The sequence below is a fragment of the Lemur catta genome, chromosome 13 (genome assembly GCF_020740605.2).
Source record: "Lemur catta isolate mLemCat1 chromosome 13, mLemCat1.pri, whole genome shotgun sequence".
Taxonomy (NCBI): domain Eukaryota; kingdom Metazoa; phylum Chordata; class Mammalia; order Primates; family Lemuridae; genus Lemur; species Lemur catta.
Window position 1 is genome coordinate 76878945 of NC_059140.1, and position 16151 is coordinate 76895095.

The window sequence follows — 16151 nt, forward strand, 5'->3', positions numbered from 1 at the left end:
TCTCCAATTTACTTTGAGGCGTGTGAAAAGATAAAACAGGGACGGATGGGGAAATAAGTGATAAAATATAGTAGAATGTTAATGGTAGACTTATAAGATACAGATGTTTACTGTACAAATGCTGAACGTTGCTGTGTGTTTGAAAGTTTTTATAATTATTGGCAAAATATTAATTGATAATGGAACTCTTAATGGTCTGTTCATGCATGATGTATTATTTTATAAACGATTTCTCTTCAGTGATATTTATCCTGATTTTTATATATAAACATGTGGCTATCTGAGAATTTTTGAGAATTTATCTGTATTATTATACTAAATCATAGTCTCATTTGAGGAGTTACACTACAGAGAAGTATCATTCTAGCTATTATTAAATTGTCTTTCTTTGAGGCTGTCATAGGTTTCCTCTGCAATGTCTTCAGATAGAGTGTTATAAATCATGTGGATTTCTGGGATTTTATCACATGTTGTTTATATAATACCTTTTTTGTTTTTTCTTTAGTGATAGGGAAGAGGGAGGGAGCAGTAAAAATTTCCCAATTTCACTTCCCACTGAACACGGACTTTGGAATTAGATGGACCAGAGTTTGATTCCCATCTCAGTCCCTTACAGCTTAGTTGTTTTAACTGCTTTGAACTTCATTTTCCTCATCTTTAAAATTGTGATGGTAACTATTTCATAGAGTTTGTTGTAAATATTGAATGAAATACTGCTTGTAAAGTACTTTGAATAGTAATAATGAATAAGTAGAGCTATGAGAGACTAGTTAAATCGTTGGAAACAGACTTTATGACTCTTCCAGGTTGTTTGAAGAGGAAGTAAAGCAATAAGGTAATATGCTTAAATGAAAATAAGCCAAATGTATGACTGACTGTGAATGGACATTTATAACCCAGAACATTACCTGGAACTCTCTGGATTCCTAAAGACCAATTGTGATGGTGCGTAACATTTTAGAGCATTGCTTGGGATTGAGAAGTTAAAGTAATAATTTTTTTTTTTTTTTTTTTTTGTGGTGCCCAGCATCCATTACCTTACTTCCAGCCACAGCCTGATTTGGTTTTTTTGGGTTACATCCTTTCTTTTAGTTTGTGTGCTTCTGGGGAAGTTGACTCAATGCCTTGTTTCAGAAGTAACACAGGTCTGGCCTAGTAAAGCATTACATGTCTCTGGCTACAGTGATTGATTCAGGATAGGTACATGACCCAAGCCAAGCCATCAGAGATAGGAAGACATAATTCTGGGGATTTTGTTGACAATATTGTAGAAACTGAACAAGGGCATAACTCTGTGCCCCTAAAACTGCTGGGAACTGGCTGCCACATGAAGCCTGAGAATGAACCCAATCCAGGAGAAGCAGAGTTGGGAGAAAGTCCGAGTCAGTCACACCTGTTTTGTTTTTTACTTATACCAGTTTCAGTTAGGTTTTCTATCACTTGCATCGGAAAGAATCCTGCACATAGTTGCTCACCCAGTATGTCATCTATTGTATTGCTTAAGGGCTTTTTTACTTACTAATTCCACAGTTATGCTTTTATGTTTCAACACCACATATACTTTACTTGTATAGTGGTTACTCTACTGGTTAGATTTTAAGTTCTTTGATGGAAGGGACTAGTTTATTCCTGTTATACATGCTTTTCATCCTCTTTAGAATATCTATATGCTGTCCAGTACAGTAGGCACTAGCCTTATATCTTTGAACGTCTGAAATGTGACTAGTACCAGTTAAGATATGATGTAAGTATAAAATATACACTGAATTTCAAAGACCTAGTATGAAAAAAGAACATTAAGATATCTCAATAATGTTAATTCATGTTGAGATTATAATTTTGGATACATAGGACTGAATAAAATATTTGTTAATGTTTCTTTTTTCTTAATGTAGCTACTGGAAAATGTAAATTATATGTGCTTCATATAATATTTCTGTTTGTGTCATTTGCTAATTAATGTCTTTGTACTTCACTAAGCTCTATGAGCTCTCCAAAGTAACCCTATCCCCTAGCACAGTGTCTGGTATGCAGCATATAATCAACAAATATTTGTTGAATGAGTTGTGAATTCTCTGGTGCTTACTTTTTGTACCTGGTAGTTATGGGCCATGCTAGTTAACTGATACAGGAAAACAAGATAAGGTGTTTTTAAAAAAACATGTTTTACTCTTAGGTTTTCTTCATTTAAACTGTTTCCATAGAAACAGCAACCAAAAGATTGTCAGGGTTGCTGAATGTTCTTTGGGGTGATATTTACTGCCTTTGTTAACCAAGACCTACAGGCCTAAACACTTAGATACGTGTTTCCTGAGTTTTAGATCCAAAGTGTAAAAATTTAACTTGAGGTAAAGTTGCTTAATATTCACTTTTTTCTAGTACTCTTTTGAAGTTCTTTCTTTCCATTAAAATAGTTTTCAGGAATGCAAGAGTTGCCAAAACATGGGTGCTATTCTGTTTCTACCAGAAACCTTTGTTGTTGTTTTGATTTATAGTATCTATTACTAACTTATTTTTCCTAATGATTGCTTTGTAAATATGGATTACTAATTGACTTTTACCTTGTTAGAACATAAATTATATTGTCTGTAACATAAGTGAACTTCTCTTACTGGAATCATAAGTTTAGATTGCTTTGAGGATGCTAGTAGGTAGGGACAGAGGCAGTTATATCCAAAATTGTTTATATAACCCAAAGCCGATGGCAAGAAAAAACAAGTAGGATTCCAGATCTTGAGGCCTTGATTTACAAGGTAGTAGTCAATGCCCTTACATGACAGTGTTGTTCTAGTGAGGAAACATGAAGGCTCCTTGTGCTACCTGTTTATTAAAGTCCTAGAAGGAAAGCTTTAAGTCTGTTTAAAACATTTCTTTATAGACCCTTTTATATATGAAGTTTGCATTCAGAGCTTTGTAAATATTTTGTGCCCCATCACAAATATAAGTGAACGTTTTCCAGAAAGCTTTGAGAGAAAGTGACGGGCAGCTCAAAATTTGAGATACTATTCGGTTTTATGTTCATTCAAATTGATTTTGATATCTGAACACAGAAGCACAAAATTATTTGAATTTTGTAGGTGTAGAAAGGAATGCCAATTTTGAAGGCTCCCATTTTATCACAGTAACAGTAAAAAAATGAAAATATAAAATTGTGAGAAATTTTTGTGAGACTAAGAAATGAGGTCCATCTAGCATTTTGGCCTTATTAAATAGCAGTATGTGTTTTCTTCTGGAAATTAGCCTCCCTGATGCTGACAACAGAAGATAAATAATTTCCTTGTGGCACTGTCATTCATTTATTTAGGCAAACATATATATGTACATATATACAGGTAGATGTGAATATATACCTGTATATATGTATATGCATATATATATTTTTTGGTTTGAGCAACCCATACATATTACTGTATACTTTAAGTGCAATATGTACTTTAAAAATTACAGCTCTGGAATCAGACTGTTTCTATCTGTTACTAGCTTTGGATCTTGAGCAAATTACTTAATCGCTCTCAGTTTCCTCATCTGAAAAATAGGGAGGAAAGTGAGAATACTGTCCAACCCAGGGTTACTGTGAGGATTAAATCTGTTATTTCTCCATCTCAGTTGATACCATGCCTGATACATAGTAAGCACTCAATAAATGTTTGCTATTATAATCTGCCCAAATCCATTCCTTTTAGATATCCAGATTGACCCCCTGATTAATTTAGACTGTATATGACTATGAAGTCACTCTTATCCCCTTTTGTCTAACAACAAAAATCCTAATATTCTGTCCTTATCCCATGTTATTGTCTTTTCACCTCTAATTTTAGTGGCCTACCTCTCAACCATTTTCTGACTATACTGTGTTTTTATTTAGGTAATTGTGCATTGATATTTCTGCCAAGTGTGAGCCATAGGTGTTGGCCATGATGGTTGTTTATCCTTTTCTTTTTATTAAGCAGTAGCGAGACACTGTCACCCCCAAGTGGTGTGCTGGAATGTGTGAGCTGGAAGAAGCTTTACAGAGTGTCTAGCCTAGTGCATTTACAGAGTAAAATGTTCAATGGACTATTAAATTTTGGCTTTTTGAAGCTATCAAGAAATTCTTATTTTTATGAGAAACTACTGTTGGATTATAGGGAATATAGGCATATTTTGATGGGAAATATGAGGAAAGTCTGCCTATAGTTCTTTTTTCTTTGATATGTCTGTGCTGGTTTTGGTGTGCTACCACCTTCTCTGACCCTCTTGTTTCTCTCTCTCTCTCAAATTTTTATATCCTTAAGTGTTCAAATCCATTCCCCCTCAGACTGTTCCTAATCATTTCCTTAGTTCAAGCTTCTCATTATCATTCACTTTGATGGTTGCAATAACTTCCTGTTTTGTTTCATTATTGCCATAGCCCCCTTACCTATACCACACCCTGTTGCCAGTTATCCGCCCTGACATTAGATCTAGTCAAATCATTTCTCTACTCGGAACTCTTGCCTTCTCTCTCTCTACATAGTCCAGCCCTCAGACCCTCTCTCTATCCATCCACCCCCTCACATGCCAACACCCACATGTGTTGCTCTGACTATTCCCAAAATACTTTACATATTTAAAGCTGTTGTCCCTTATCCCCCATAACTGCCCATTAAGAGTCTCCCTGTTGTTTCTGAACCATTACACTCCTCCAAGAAACTTTTCTAAATTACCACAATAGAAATTACTTTATGTGTCCATGTGGGGGTCAAAAAAGAAATTACTCTTTTTTCCCCTGTACTTTCAAAACACTTTGTTGCTTTTATTCCACAGTGTCTACCTCTCCTGTGTGTCATAGCAATGCTTATAAGCTGCCACCGTCTTTCTCAAAGTATTGACTTGATTGAGCACCTTTTTAATCACGAAATTAGGAAGACATGGGTTTGGTGATGTTTGCCGTCCATCAAAGGACAGGTTGATTTCTAATAATCACAGGCCTTAGAGTTTTTTTTTCCTCTAGCAGTAATCTAATAAAAGATAAAGAAGTTTATAATTGAGACTATTAAAAGCAGGGAGGCTGGCAGAAACATTATTTTGAGGGGAAAATACTATATTTAGAGGAGGAATGTAACCTTCAAAGAAGCACTCTGTTAGAGACTTTTATGTGAGCAGGTTTAAAATTTTACATAGAGGCATCTATCTATATGGCATGACGTTGGGGTATACTTGGAAAGTCTTGCTAAGTTGCCTCCATTCAAATATATGTCCTTGGCAGTGTTTTAAATTAATTAAATATGTATTCCTTTAATGTTTAGCAACCATATAAAATATTGGAGGAGTAGATAATGACTATGCCAAATAGAAGTGAGGTTTTTAAAAATAATTCTAAATTTTAAGAAGTGTTTTTTCAGTAAAACTATTAGACTTTTGTGGGGGTTTTAGTTAGGTCTGAGATATAGAAACAGTTAAGAATAGTGACCTCTTATTTCTTGGATTGTTCCTGTCTGAAGATCGCTCAGTAGTAGAAATAAAATCATTAAATCTCTAATGGTAATTGTTACCATTTGTAAAAAGCTTCTCATAAAAATTTATCAATAGATAGAGGCCCCTTAACAGTGCAACAAAGCCCAATATTTCAAGAACTGTCAGTCTTTGAGAAACTTAACAAGAATCTACATCCCATATTTAAGAATAGATGTTCTATAGGAAAATTTTCCAGAACTAACCTTATTCTACAGTATGATACAAAGATACTTTAATCTTCTTCAATAATTTCTCTCTATATATTGTATCTGAAAATGGCCAACCGAAATCTTACAGGTTAAAAGTAATCTTTAAGTTTGTAAAGTGTAAAACATTATAAAAGTAAGTTGAGGAGATGAATGATGATAAGATAATAGCAAACACCAAGTTGGCATTTTGGTTTATGAACGAGCCACTTATGCATTTGGATAGAGTGATTTATTTCATTGGAACCTAACATTCTTGAGTAAATGAATCTAATGAGTTTTTAAATTGGCAAAACTAAAACACAGCTGTGGTAACTTAACTGTGCTTTGTCACTCTTGAGACCAGCCAGAGGGCCCAACCAATCTTAGCTTTTTACTTCATTCTTTAAAAAGCTACCCTAAGTCCTGAAATACTATAAGGCTGACCCTTATAGTCAACATGGGGGGGTCAGGGTGCTGCATGCACTCCCCTGGAACATAATTACTAATAGCCTAATGTTGAACAGAAGCCTTTCTGATAACACAAACAATTAACACACATTTTGTATGTGATATGTATTATATGCTAAATTCTTATATAATAATTTTTTTTGAGAAAATAAAATGGTATTAAGAAAATCATTAAGGAAGAGAAAATACATTATTCACTGAGTGGAAGTGGATCATGATAAAATGGTCTTCATTGTCATCGTCTTCACATCAAGTAGGCTGAGGAGGAAGAGGAGGGGTTGCTCTTGCTGTCTCTGGTGGTAGAGGCAGAAGAGGTGGAAGGGGGAGGCAGGAGAGACAGACATACTTGGTGTAACTTTATGGAAATACATCATAATTTCTGTCTGATTTTTTTGCTTTTTCATTTTTCTAAAAATGTGTCTATTCAGTACCAATCTTTCTTCCACCGTCTGCTTTAGTTTCAGTGCACATATCCTAGAAGGGTCAATGTCATAAAAGAAGGCAAAAGCAGTCTTAAATAATTGGAACCCTCTGCCAGATTGTCTGATGTCAATTTGTTTTCTGGCACTGCTGCTTCTATGTCATCTTCCTCCTCCTCTGGCACTGGTTCAGAAGCACTTACCTACATCAAGTCATCTTCTGTTAATTCCTCTGGTGTGGTTTCTGTTAGCTCTTAAATTTCTCCAAGATCCATATCTTGAAACCAACCCTTCACCCTGCACCTTTGTTTGCCATATTCACAATCTTTCCTGATTTCCTTGATTGACTCTGTTGTAAATCCTGCAAAGTCAGGCACAACATCTGGACACAGTTTTCTCCAGCAGGAATTTATTGTTTCAGGCTTGATGGCTTTCATGGCTTTTTCTGTAACAACTAAGACATCTTCAATGGTGTAATCCTTCCAAACTTTCATGTTTTCTCTGTTGGAATTCTCTTCCATAGCGTTGATGATCCCATGTGTAATGAGTCAGATATACTTTATCTACTGGGAGAAAAATAAAGTTAGATCTATTCTCATTGTGCATACCAATCAGAATAGAGTGACAATCAAATTTTTTTTAAGTGGACAATAAGTAGGGTTTATTGGTGGGCACGAATGAGGGAGCTTCACAACAGAAGCCCTCCTGAGTGCAGGGCCTGCCACTTGTTCAGGGGGCCACAGTTGGGGATGTATTTGATCCCATAGCCATCTGAGATGAGCCACTTCTCAGCCCCCATGTCTTCAAATTCATCCGCATTAAACTTGGTAAAGGCCCACTTTGAGATGTGGATCTTCTGGTGGCCAAGGAACTTGAACTTGGCCTTGCGTAGCACCTCAACTAAAGAGCAGTATCACAACCAGGATATTAACATTGATACAGTCAAAATATAGAACATTACCACAAGGACCCCTCATGTCACCCTTTTTCCCACCCCCAACCCTTCCTAGACCCTTGGCAACCACTAATGCAGTTTTGCAATTTTGTCACTTCAAGAATGTTATGTAAGTGAATCAATACAGTATGCAACCTTTTAAGATTGGCTTTTTTTGCTCACAAAATTTTCTGGAGATTCATTGAGCTTGTTGTATGTATCAATCATTCATTCATTCCCCCCCCCTTTTTTTTTTTTACCTGGGTAGAGTACAGTGTCATCATTGTACCTCACTGTAACCTCAAACTGCTGGGCTCAAGCAATCCCCTTGCCTCAGCCTCCCAAGTAGCTACAGGTGCATGCCACGATGCCTGGCTAATTTTTCTACTTTTAGTAGAGACCGGGGTCTTACTCTTGCTCAGGCTGGTCTTGAACTCCTGATCTTAAGCAAATTCTCCCACCTCGGCCTCCCAGAGTGCTAGGATTACAGGCTTGAGCCACCTTGCTTGGCCAGTTCATTCATTTTTATTGCTGAGGAGTATTTTGTGGTATGAATGTACCACAGTTTGTTTAACCATTCACCTGTTCAAGGACATCTGGCTTGTTTCTAGTTTCTGGCTGTTAAAGGTTGCTGTAAACATTCATACACAGGTTTTTGTGTGAACATAAGTTTTTTACTTCTCTGGGGTAAATGCCCAGGGGTGCAGCTGCTGGGTCATATCATAGTTGGATGTTGTTTTTTTAAGAAACTGCCAAACTTGTCCAGAGTGGATAAAGGGATTCTGAAGTCAAAAAAGTTTGACAACCACTGCTTCATACAAAGGCATTTATCAAAACTGATATGTGACATATACAATAAGAAAATTTTCTTGTGTTGACATCATCAAATAAGGAAACTTTTTTTCCTCAGCCTTTTGAAGATTAAAGGCAGTGATACCTTATTCTTTTGCTCATTTATAAATCACAGGGCTGTGTCATGTGTTGATTGCTTTGCAGTGCTACAAATAAACACACAGGATTTTCTTGTATATATTTGTATAGTGACACATTTCAGGACTCTTTTAGATTTCAGGCTTACGTATGAACCTGAGAACTTTTTTTTTTTTCTTAAGTGCCTAGTGTGTCCTAAGATGTGGGAATACAAAAGATAAAAAACATACTGTCTTTACCCTCAAAGAGGAGTGGAGACAGATAAGCAAACATGCAATATAGTAATTGCTGTAATGAAGGTTTGTGTGAAGAGCAGAAGGGAAGGGAGGCACACCCAAAAGTAGGAGGAGGCTGATGTGACAGGAGAGACAGAGTTTGACCTGAGACTAAGGAGTGAGGGGGAGTGGGCCAGGAGGAAATGACAGGGGAGGGTATTCTTAGACCCTTGACTTCATTAAGTCAAAGGAACCACAGATGTTTCCTGTCTAACTATACTTTGGTGGCAACCATGGCTCACTATGTTTTTCCCTGGGCTGGATCTCTTAGGTTAGGGCCTGTGAGGACCATTTAAATATGAGTCAAGAGTAACATCAAGAGAAATTATCTGAATAATATATAGTTTTGTAGAGTATGTAGAGTAATAGTGAAAAGCCATAGTTCTGAGAGTCTTCGTGATGTACCAGGATATTCTTATTCCATAAGCCAGGAAGAGCAATCATGTTAATTATAACTGGAATTAGATGGTAAACAATGTCTTATAACTTCTTTCCCATTGCATTGGCTATTTTTCAAGATACTGTTAGAAATGTGTTATAATAATCTTAGCCAATTTAATAGCTTCTATCTCTTTACTATTCCTGGAATATTCTTACACAGATTATGCAGTTTACAAAGATACACATCATGTTACATTTTATCTTTATGTTTTGGGAAATGTTTGAGATATTTATTTAAAAACTTGTATTTTAATAGTTCAAACAGATATTACAGATAATATCTGAAATTAAAATTATGTATAAGCATGAACATATCTTATACATAGATGTAGTTCTAATCGCCTAAACTTGCCAAGGGACCCCAGCGTGAGAAGTGGTGTAAGGCAGTACAGCAGACTTGCACGCAAAGCCAAAAGAAAAAGATCTGCCTGGGCTGGGAGTAGAGGGGTAGGATTGGGGATTGGAGAAGTGGAGTCAGGCTGGCTTTCTCCTTTACAAAGCTCACACTCTGAAGCTTTTATGAAAAACCTTTGCTCTTTCCTGTAATCACTTAATTTACTACTGGGTTATTTTGAAGCAAGAAAAAACTGGTTTTATCTTCCTTCTCTCTTACTAAGTAATTACACATTATATGGCTTTGGGCAGATCATAAAATCTGTCTGAGCTTTGGTTTCTTTGTCTTTAATAATAGCTAACACTTAGATTGCACCTGTGATTTGCCAGGTACTGTTTTAAGTGCTATCTATCCACACTTACTTATTGTTTATTTTGACCCTTTGAGATAGGCATTCTTACTATACCATTTTCCATTTGAGAAGGAAACAGACACAAAGGAATTAGTAAGGTGGTAACAAGGCTTTGTAAGCAACCAAGCAAGGATTTGACCTCTCACACCAGGTCCAGGATCTGTGCTCCTAACTATTTATGCTGTATGGCCTCACAGTTCTTTAATCAATATTTATAAGCACATGTTAGTGATCCATCCATGATAATTTTCATTTAGTGTTTGTTTTATGGTAATATAGCAGTATTTGGGGGGTGGAGCTAAAGCAATTGTTATTTGGCATTTTAAATGGGAACATGTTCATTTTCCTCATGAAAAGATGTGATAAAATGAAAATAAAGAACTAAAGTTATTTAGAGATTTAGAAAATAGCTAAAATGTAATAGTCTTAAGATAAAAGGTTTCTTAGTCATTATGTGGGAGGCCAGAATTGCAGTATATTTTCTTGAGGAAAAGAAAAATTAAAATGCTATTACAAACAAAAAAACCAAAAGATATATGAATTTTCCTGCTGAGAAGAAACAAGCGTCTGTGGAAATTCTCTATTAAAATACCTCGCTTGAACCAGTCTGTCTGCCTGAGATACGTGATGTTTCTTTCCTTACTCTCACAAACCTTGCGCTGACATTTAAAAAGTCATGATGCTCAAAGGGTGAAGAACAAGTTCCATGAGTTATAAAATACAAGAGGTATTTGCTCTCTTGATGTTGGTACCGATAGGAGTTTAGAATACAAGCTGCCATTATTGTTATTTTATAATATTAGGTAGTTTAAAAAACATGAGTTAATCTGAGGCCAGCTGTCTCACCTGAATTTTATCCCTTCCCCCTTCTAATTCAGGGCAGTGCTTGTTAAATCTGTTAAAACACTTAATGATGTTTTTCTAATAAATACTCCAGATAAATAAGCTAGCAAATACATAGGTGATTGAAGGAGAATTTTGTTATTGAAATACAAATGCTAGTAGCCTCGACGTGTTATCTTACTCTTAACCATTCTTGTGGCAAGTACGCTAAGTTCTAGAATCCCCCTGCTCAGGTGTGCTTTCTGTGCTCCAGATGTTTTACCCGCTTCATATTCCCTGAATTTGCTGTGTACCTTCAAGTTCCTGTGACTTAGCTGATGCTCTTCTCTTGCCTGAGATGCTCTTGCCTATTTTTTCTCTCTGCCTAATGCTTCCTGTCACAGCTCAGCAGTCCATGTTTTTTCCCCTTTTGAAAGTATTTCCGGCCACAAAGCCAAGCTGAGTTAGATGCCAGTTCTCTTCATCTTTCTCCATATTCACATAACATCCTGTGCATAACTTTCTTGGAGTACTTATTACATTGAAATTTTAACAATGGGTTTTCTTAACTGTCCTCTCTCTACCTCTTTTCTATCCGTGTTCAATGTTTGGTACATAGTAGAGGTTCTGTACATATTTGCAGAAGAAGGAATCCAGAGAGCTGCTGCTCTTGGCATTGGTTTTTTAACTCCTGGTGCTTCAGCCAGGGGAAGAGGGAAACCCTTCAATGAGGGGAGCATTCCTCGATAGGCTTGCACTGCACTGCAGGAAGCTGTTCTAAGAGTCTTGTGTTGGAGAGGACAAACACACACAAATTGCTGCTCTGAGTAAGCAAGACCAAATGGAAGTGTGGAATAATTTGAGGTGGAATTTATACCACTGCTTATCTGTTAATTGAATTACAGCAGATTTTTTTTCCTTTAAATGGAATAAAACAGTCATGAAATAAAACTTTATGGAGTTTGCACAGATGTTATTTATGTGTTATGCAGGTATATCTTTCTATAATCTGTTATGTAGAGAGAATATTCAAATCATACATATTTTGAAATCCATTTTTCTTATAGTACTTAACAAAGGTCATTTTTATTAACAGACTCTGAATTATCCTTGAGACTACATTTCAAAGACACAATCTGTGGTATAGTACTATAAATGCATAAAATCAATCAGAAGCAAAGAACCATAACTGGGATGACAAATGCAAGTGCATTTATACAATGTACCTCAAATTGCATTACTATTAGCACATAATTAGATTAATTGTCTTTAAAACGACCACCAAGAAGTGAAGTATTTGGAGATTTAGAGTCAGTAAAACAAACCTATTGTTTCTTATGTCATGCTATATAATATATGGTGTCTTTGCTTTTAATCATAAGTTCTTTTTTCATCAAGAACTTGGCAGTGTAAGTCATTCTTCTTAGCCAACTAGCAAATTAGTTAATTTAATTTTTATGACTAATTTATTACCTGATCTGAACTTTAAGTTTTTACTGAAACATTTTAATTAATATTATATTGATACTTTTAACCTATCTTGATTGATATTGATTACTTTGTTTATTTTGCTTATCTAGAAAAAACAGACCTTGGATTTAGTCAGATACATCACTGTCTATTAACGGAAACCAACCTTTAAGTGGAAGTCCAGTATATAAGGATACAGAATCTGCTTCAACTGATTCAAAATGGGAACGACAAGTGATGAGATGGTGTCTGTGGAACAGACCTCTGCCTCCTCCCTAAACCCCCTGTGTTTTGAATGTGGCCAGCAGCACTGGACGAGAGAAAACCACTTATACAATTACCAGAATGAAGTGGATGATGACCTAGTCTGCCATATTTGCCTTCAGCCTCTGTTGCAGCCACTAGATACCCCCTGTGGACACACATTCTGCTACAAGTGCCTCAGAAACTTTTTACAGGAGAAAGATTTCTGTCCATTGGACCGGAAAAGACTTCATTTTAAGTTGTGTAAGAAGTCTAGTATCCTGGTTCATAAACTTCTAGACAAATTGTTAGTTTTATGTCCGTTTTCTTCAGTATGCCAAGATGTAATGCAGCGCTGTGATCTGGAGGCACATCTTAAAAACAGGTAAGCAAAAAATATGAAAGACAAATAATTCAAGGTTTTATGAAAAGGTTGTTCAAACAAACAGATAACTTGGTAAAAAACACCAAAGTGCCAATAAGTAAGTAGGCAAATCGAATACAGAAGAGACACAATAAATAAATTGTATGGGACAGTATTTAACATCATGACTTATCAAAAACATGAATACAAAAGCTACAATGAGGAATTAAGAAAGTATCATTTTATACCTATTAATATTTTTGCTGCTATAATATGAAACTTAAATGGGTGACAGAATGTTGTGATAGACTTTTTACAAGGCAGTTAGGCAATTTGTTTTTAAAACTGTAAATGTACATATCCTTTTACCTAGCTTATCATCCTAAGGAAATATCCAGAAGAAGGAAAAATTATATGTAAATAGTATTCACTTAACATTATGCATCATTTGATAAATTGAAGTCAATCTAATTACTAAAAGTAGGAAAGGGTTAAAAATATGATAGTGCATAAATTCAATGGGATATTATGCAGCTAATAAAAATGATAATTTTGTTGCAACATGGAAATAAATATACATGATTTTATTTGCTAAGATCATATAAAGATTATGTGTTCAGGGACTAGACTGAACAAGACCTGGGGTTAGAAAACTTTAAATGTTTAGTGGGGATCTTTGTTCTAATAAGAGCTTTTTAAAAGGTTAAATAATTTATTTAGTTGATTGGTGAGTTTTATAATTTGGTTTTGGTAAAAGACTTGATCTTTAAAATTATACACTTAGGAAGGGTTAAAATACATATCATGTCTGTAGAATCACATAAAATGGCAGAAATAAATGTATAGAATTCTAAACTTCAAGGTAAACCATTTATACAGTTTGAATCTGCAGTAATCTTCCTGTGAAAAACAATGCATAGTGCATCATATTGGATTTAAATATAATAGTGTAAGTCTGGTATTGAACAGCTTGCTGTTATACTTACACATAAAATCATAGAATTGAAAGAGATTATCTAATTTAATCCCCTCATTTTATAATTAAGGAAACCGAGTCACATTAGAGCTACTTAATGGTATAGTTAGACTTAAGGTTTAATTTTCTTGTTTACTATTCTAATAAAGCATGCTGATTCTACCACAGGACAAATTATGTCCTTTACTACTATGTAGTAGTCAAAGTTTTATGTACATGTGTATACACACATTCATTCTGTTCCTAAATATCAGTGTTATAAAGGGGTTCCACTGTACTCATTAGAAATAATTAAAACACAAGAGGAAGACCAAAAAGGAGTGAGCTATTATTAACATGTTAGAAACATTTAGATTTATATAAATAATGCCTAATTCTAAACTATTGCCTAAAAATAGGAGTTAAGAAAGAGTAGGCTAGACAGGTGACTTTTGAAAATGCATGTTAACATGGCCCTGTGTTTTTATGTATCTTCTGTCACCAGCAGGCATAGAATCGGAACATGATGGCAAAGTCCTTCCCAGAAATTGACACCAGACTTTTGAATAATAAACTAGTTTGGGTGAGGCCTAGTTACACTGAAGAATATTTTAGGTTTCTTAACTTCTCTGAATAGAACTGTTCTTTTTAGGGTATAGTATTCTTTTCTGACTCTTTTATGAATATTAGTTAAGGGATATTAGAGGATCTGAACAAAGTTTCAATTCAGTTACTTATTATTCTGAGAGCAGTGACAGAAAAATTTCATAGATTTTTAGGAATATTCTTTTAACTTTCATTTAGAAATTTAATATGTAGTTGAAGTATTACTAATGTTTTCTGTCAAACCATTTATGATGATCATGTAAAATCTTGAGACTTGCAAACTATCCTTTACATCATTTACAGGTTGATAAAGGCTAAGCAGTTACATTCAGTTGAAAGTTTCATTTTCCAGGTGTGCTTATTAATATTTGAATTACCAATTTAATCATTTCCAAAATGTCTTAGGCCTATAACAGGAAAGATACAATGAAAAGGTTGTTGATTGGAAAAGATGGTGATTTGCCTGATAATAAACAGCTAAGTGTAATTATTGAGTATATAAATTTGAAAAGTTAAATTTAATATTTTTATATCCCATTTGAACAAATATGTGATAAACAGTCTAATCTTTATTCTGTCAAATAAAAATACTGACATTCAGGTAGAAGTGTATATTATCCAATGCTCAACCCTAAATAATATAGTTCACTTGTTTATTCATTCAGCAAATTCATTCACATTTCTGGCACCTTGATGGGTATGACTAGATGCGTGGGCTTAGCTAGGACTTGTCAGCGGGAGAGACTACAGGTGGCCTTTCCAGCATGGTGGCCTCAGGGTACTTAAAGTTCTTATGTGGTGGCTCAGTGTTCCAGTGAAAAAGGCAGAAGAAGCTGCATGGTCTAATATGTAGCCTTGAAGTCACACAGCATCCCTTCTGTTAACTGTGTTGGAAGCAGTTACAAGCCCACTCAGATCCGAGGGGAGGGGACGGACATAGATTTCACCTTGTGATGTGACATCAAAAAATTTGTAGCCATGTTCTAAAACCAACAAAAACTAGTAAGATGCATGATGTTATGAGGCACAGAATATGATTATTATGACTGTGGCATCTCTGTACACAATCTCACTTGTTTGTTAGAAATTGATAAGTTTTGTCTATAAATTTCATGGAAATTCTTAGAATTTTAGCATCAGCAACAATGAATCATTTTATAAAAGTTAAGTGGCTGTCACATGCCTTTGTTCTTGAATTTTTAGGGTTTGGAAATCTCTTAATTATTGGTAGAAATTAGCAGTAGTTTGCATGAATTTGGTAATTTCAAGTTTAAGATCTTCTTGCCTGTTTAAATGAAATTCTACTCATAAGAAATATGTTTCAGTTTGAGAAGAGCTGACATTTTCCTCGTATAGATAAAAGTAAAATATTTATGAAAAGTGTATTTGTTTTTAAATGAAACTACTGTTATTAACTGATTATATATTAGTAAAACAGTGAAAACTTTAAGAGACATGGGCAGTGTCCATCTTTGAAAGGAGATATAAAGCCTTTAAGAAATAGTCTATATGCTATACTAAATGTGTAACATTTTAATATTGCTGTGTGAAATTCTGCCAAGCAAGATCAACTATAAAGCATTCCTCCTACCTTTCTCTACCCTTCTCTCCAACCCACTCTCAATTTAACATTTAAAGCTTATGGTAATTGTAAATATTTTTTGCTATTGTTAAAATGTGCATTTGTGTTCTAGTTTATGGCAAGGTTCAGAATCTTTTTCCTTTTAAAAATTATAGTTTAATGCTATTGTAAAAAGTTTGTACAATAGAGAGAAAACCTTTAAAGAAATGTCTTTCCATACTGAGATGTTTTTA

General features: G+C 35.0%; 1 protein-coding gene across 2 annotated transcripts in view; it reads left to right on the plus strand.

Moving 5' to 3' along the window:
* The window catches only part of LNX2 (ligand of numb-protein X 2), a 64193-nt gene that overhangs the window by 16069 nt on the left and 31973 nt on the right, over positions 1-16151 (plus strand). Inside the window, exons 1-2 of one of the 2 annotated variants that reach the window (XM_045566856.1) lie at positions 884-945; positions 12279-12796. In XM_045566856.1, the coding sequence (XP_045422812.1) occupies positions 12390-12796 (407 nt within the window). In that variant the 5' untranslated portion in view covers positions 884-945; positions 12279-12389. Of the gene's footprint in view, positions 1-883; positions 946-12278; positions 12797-16151 lie in introns of those variants that run through there. The other variant, XM_045566855.1, reaches the window with a different exon arrangement.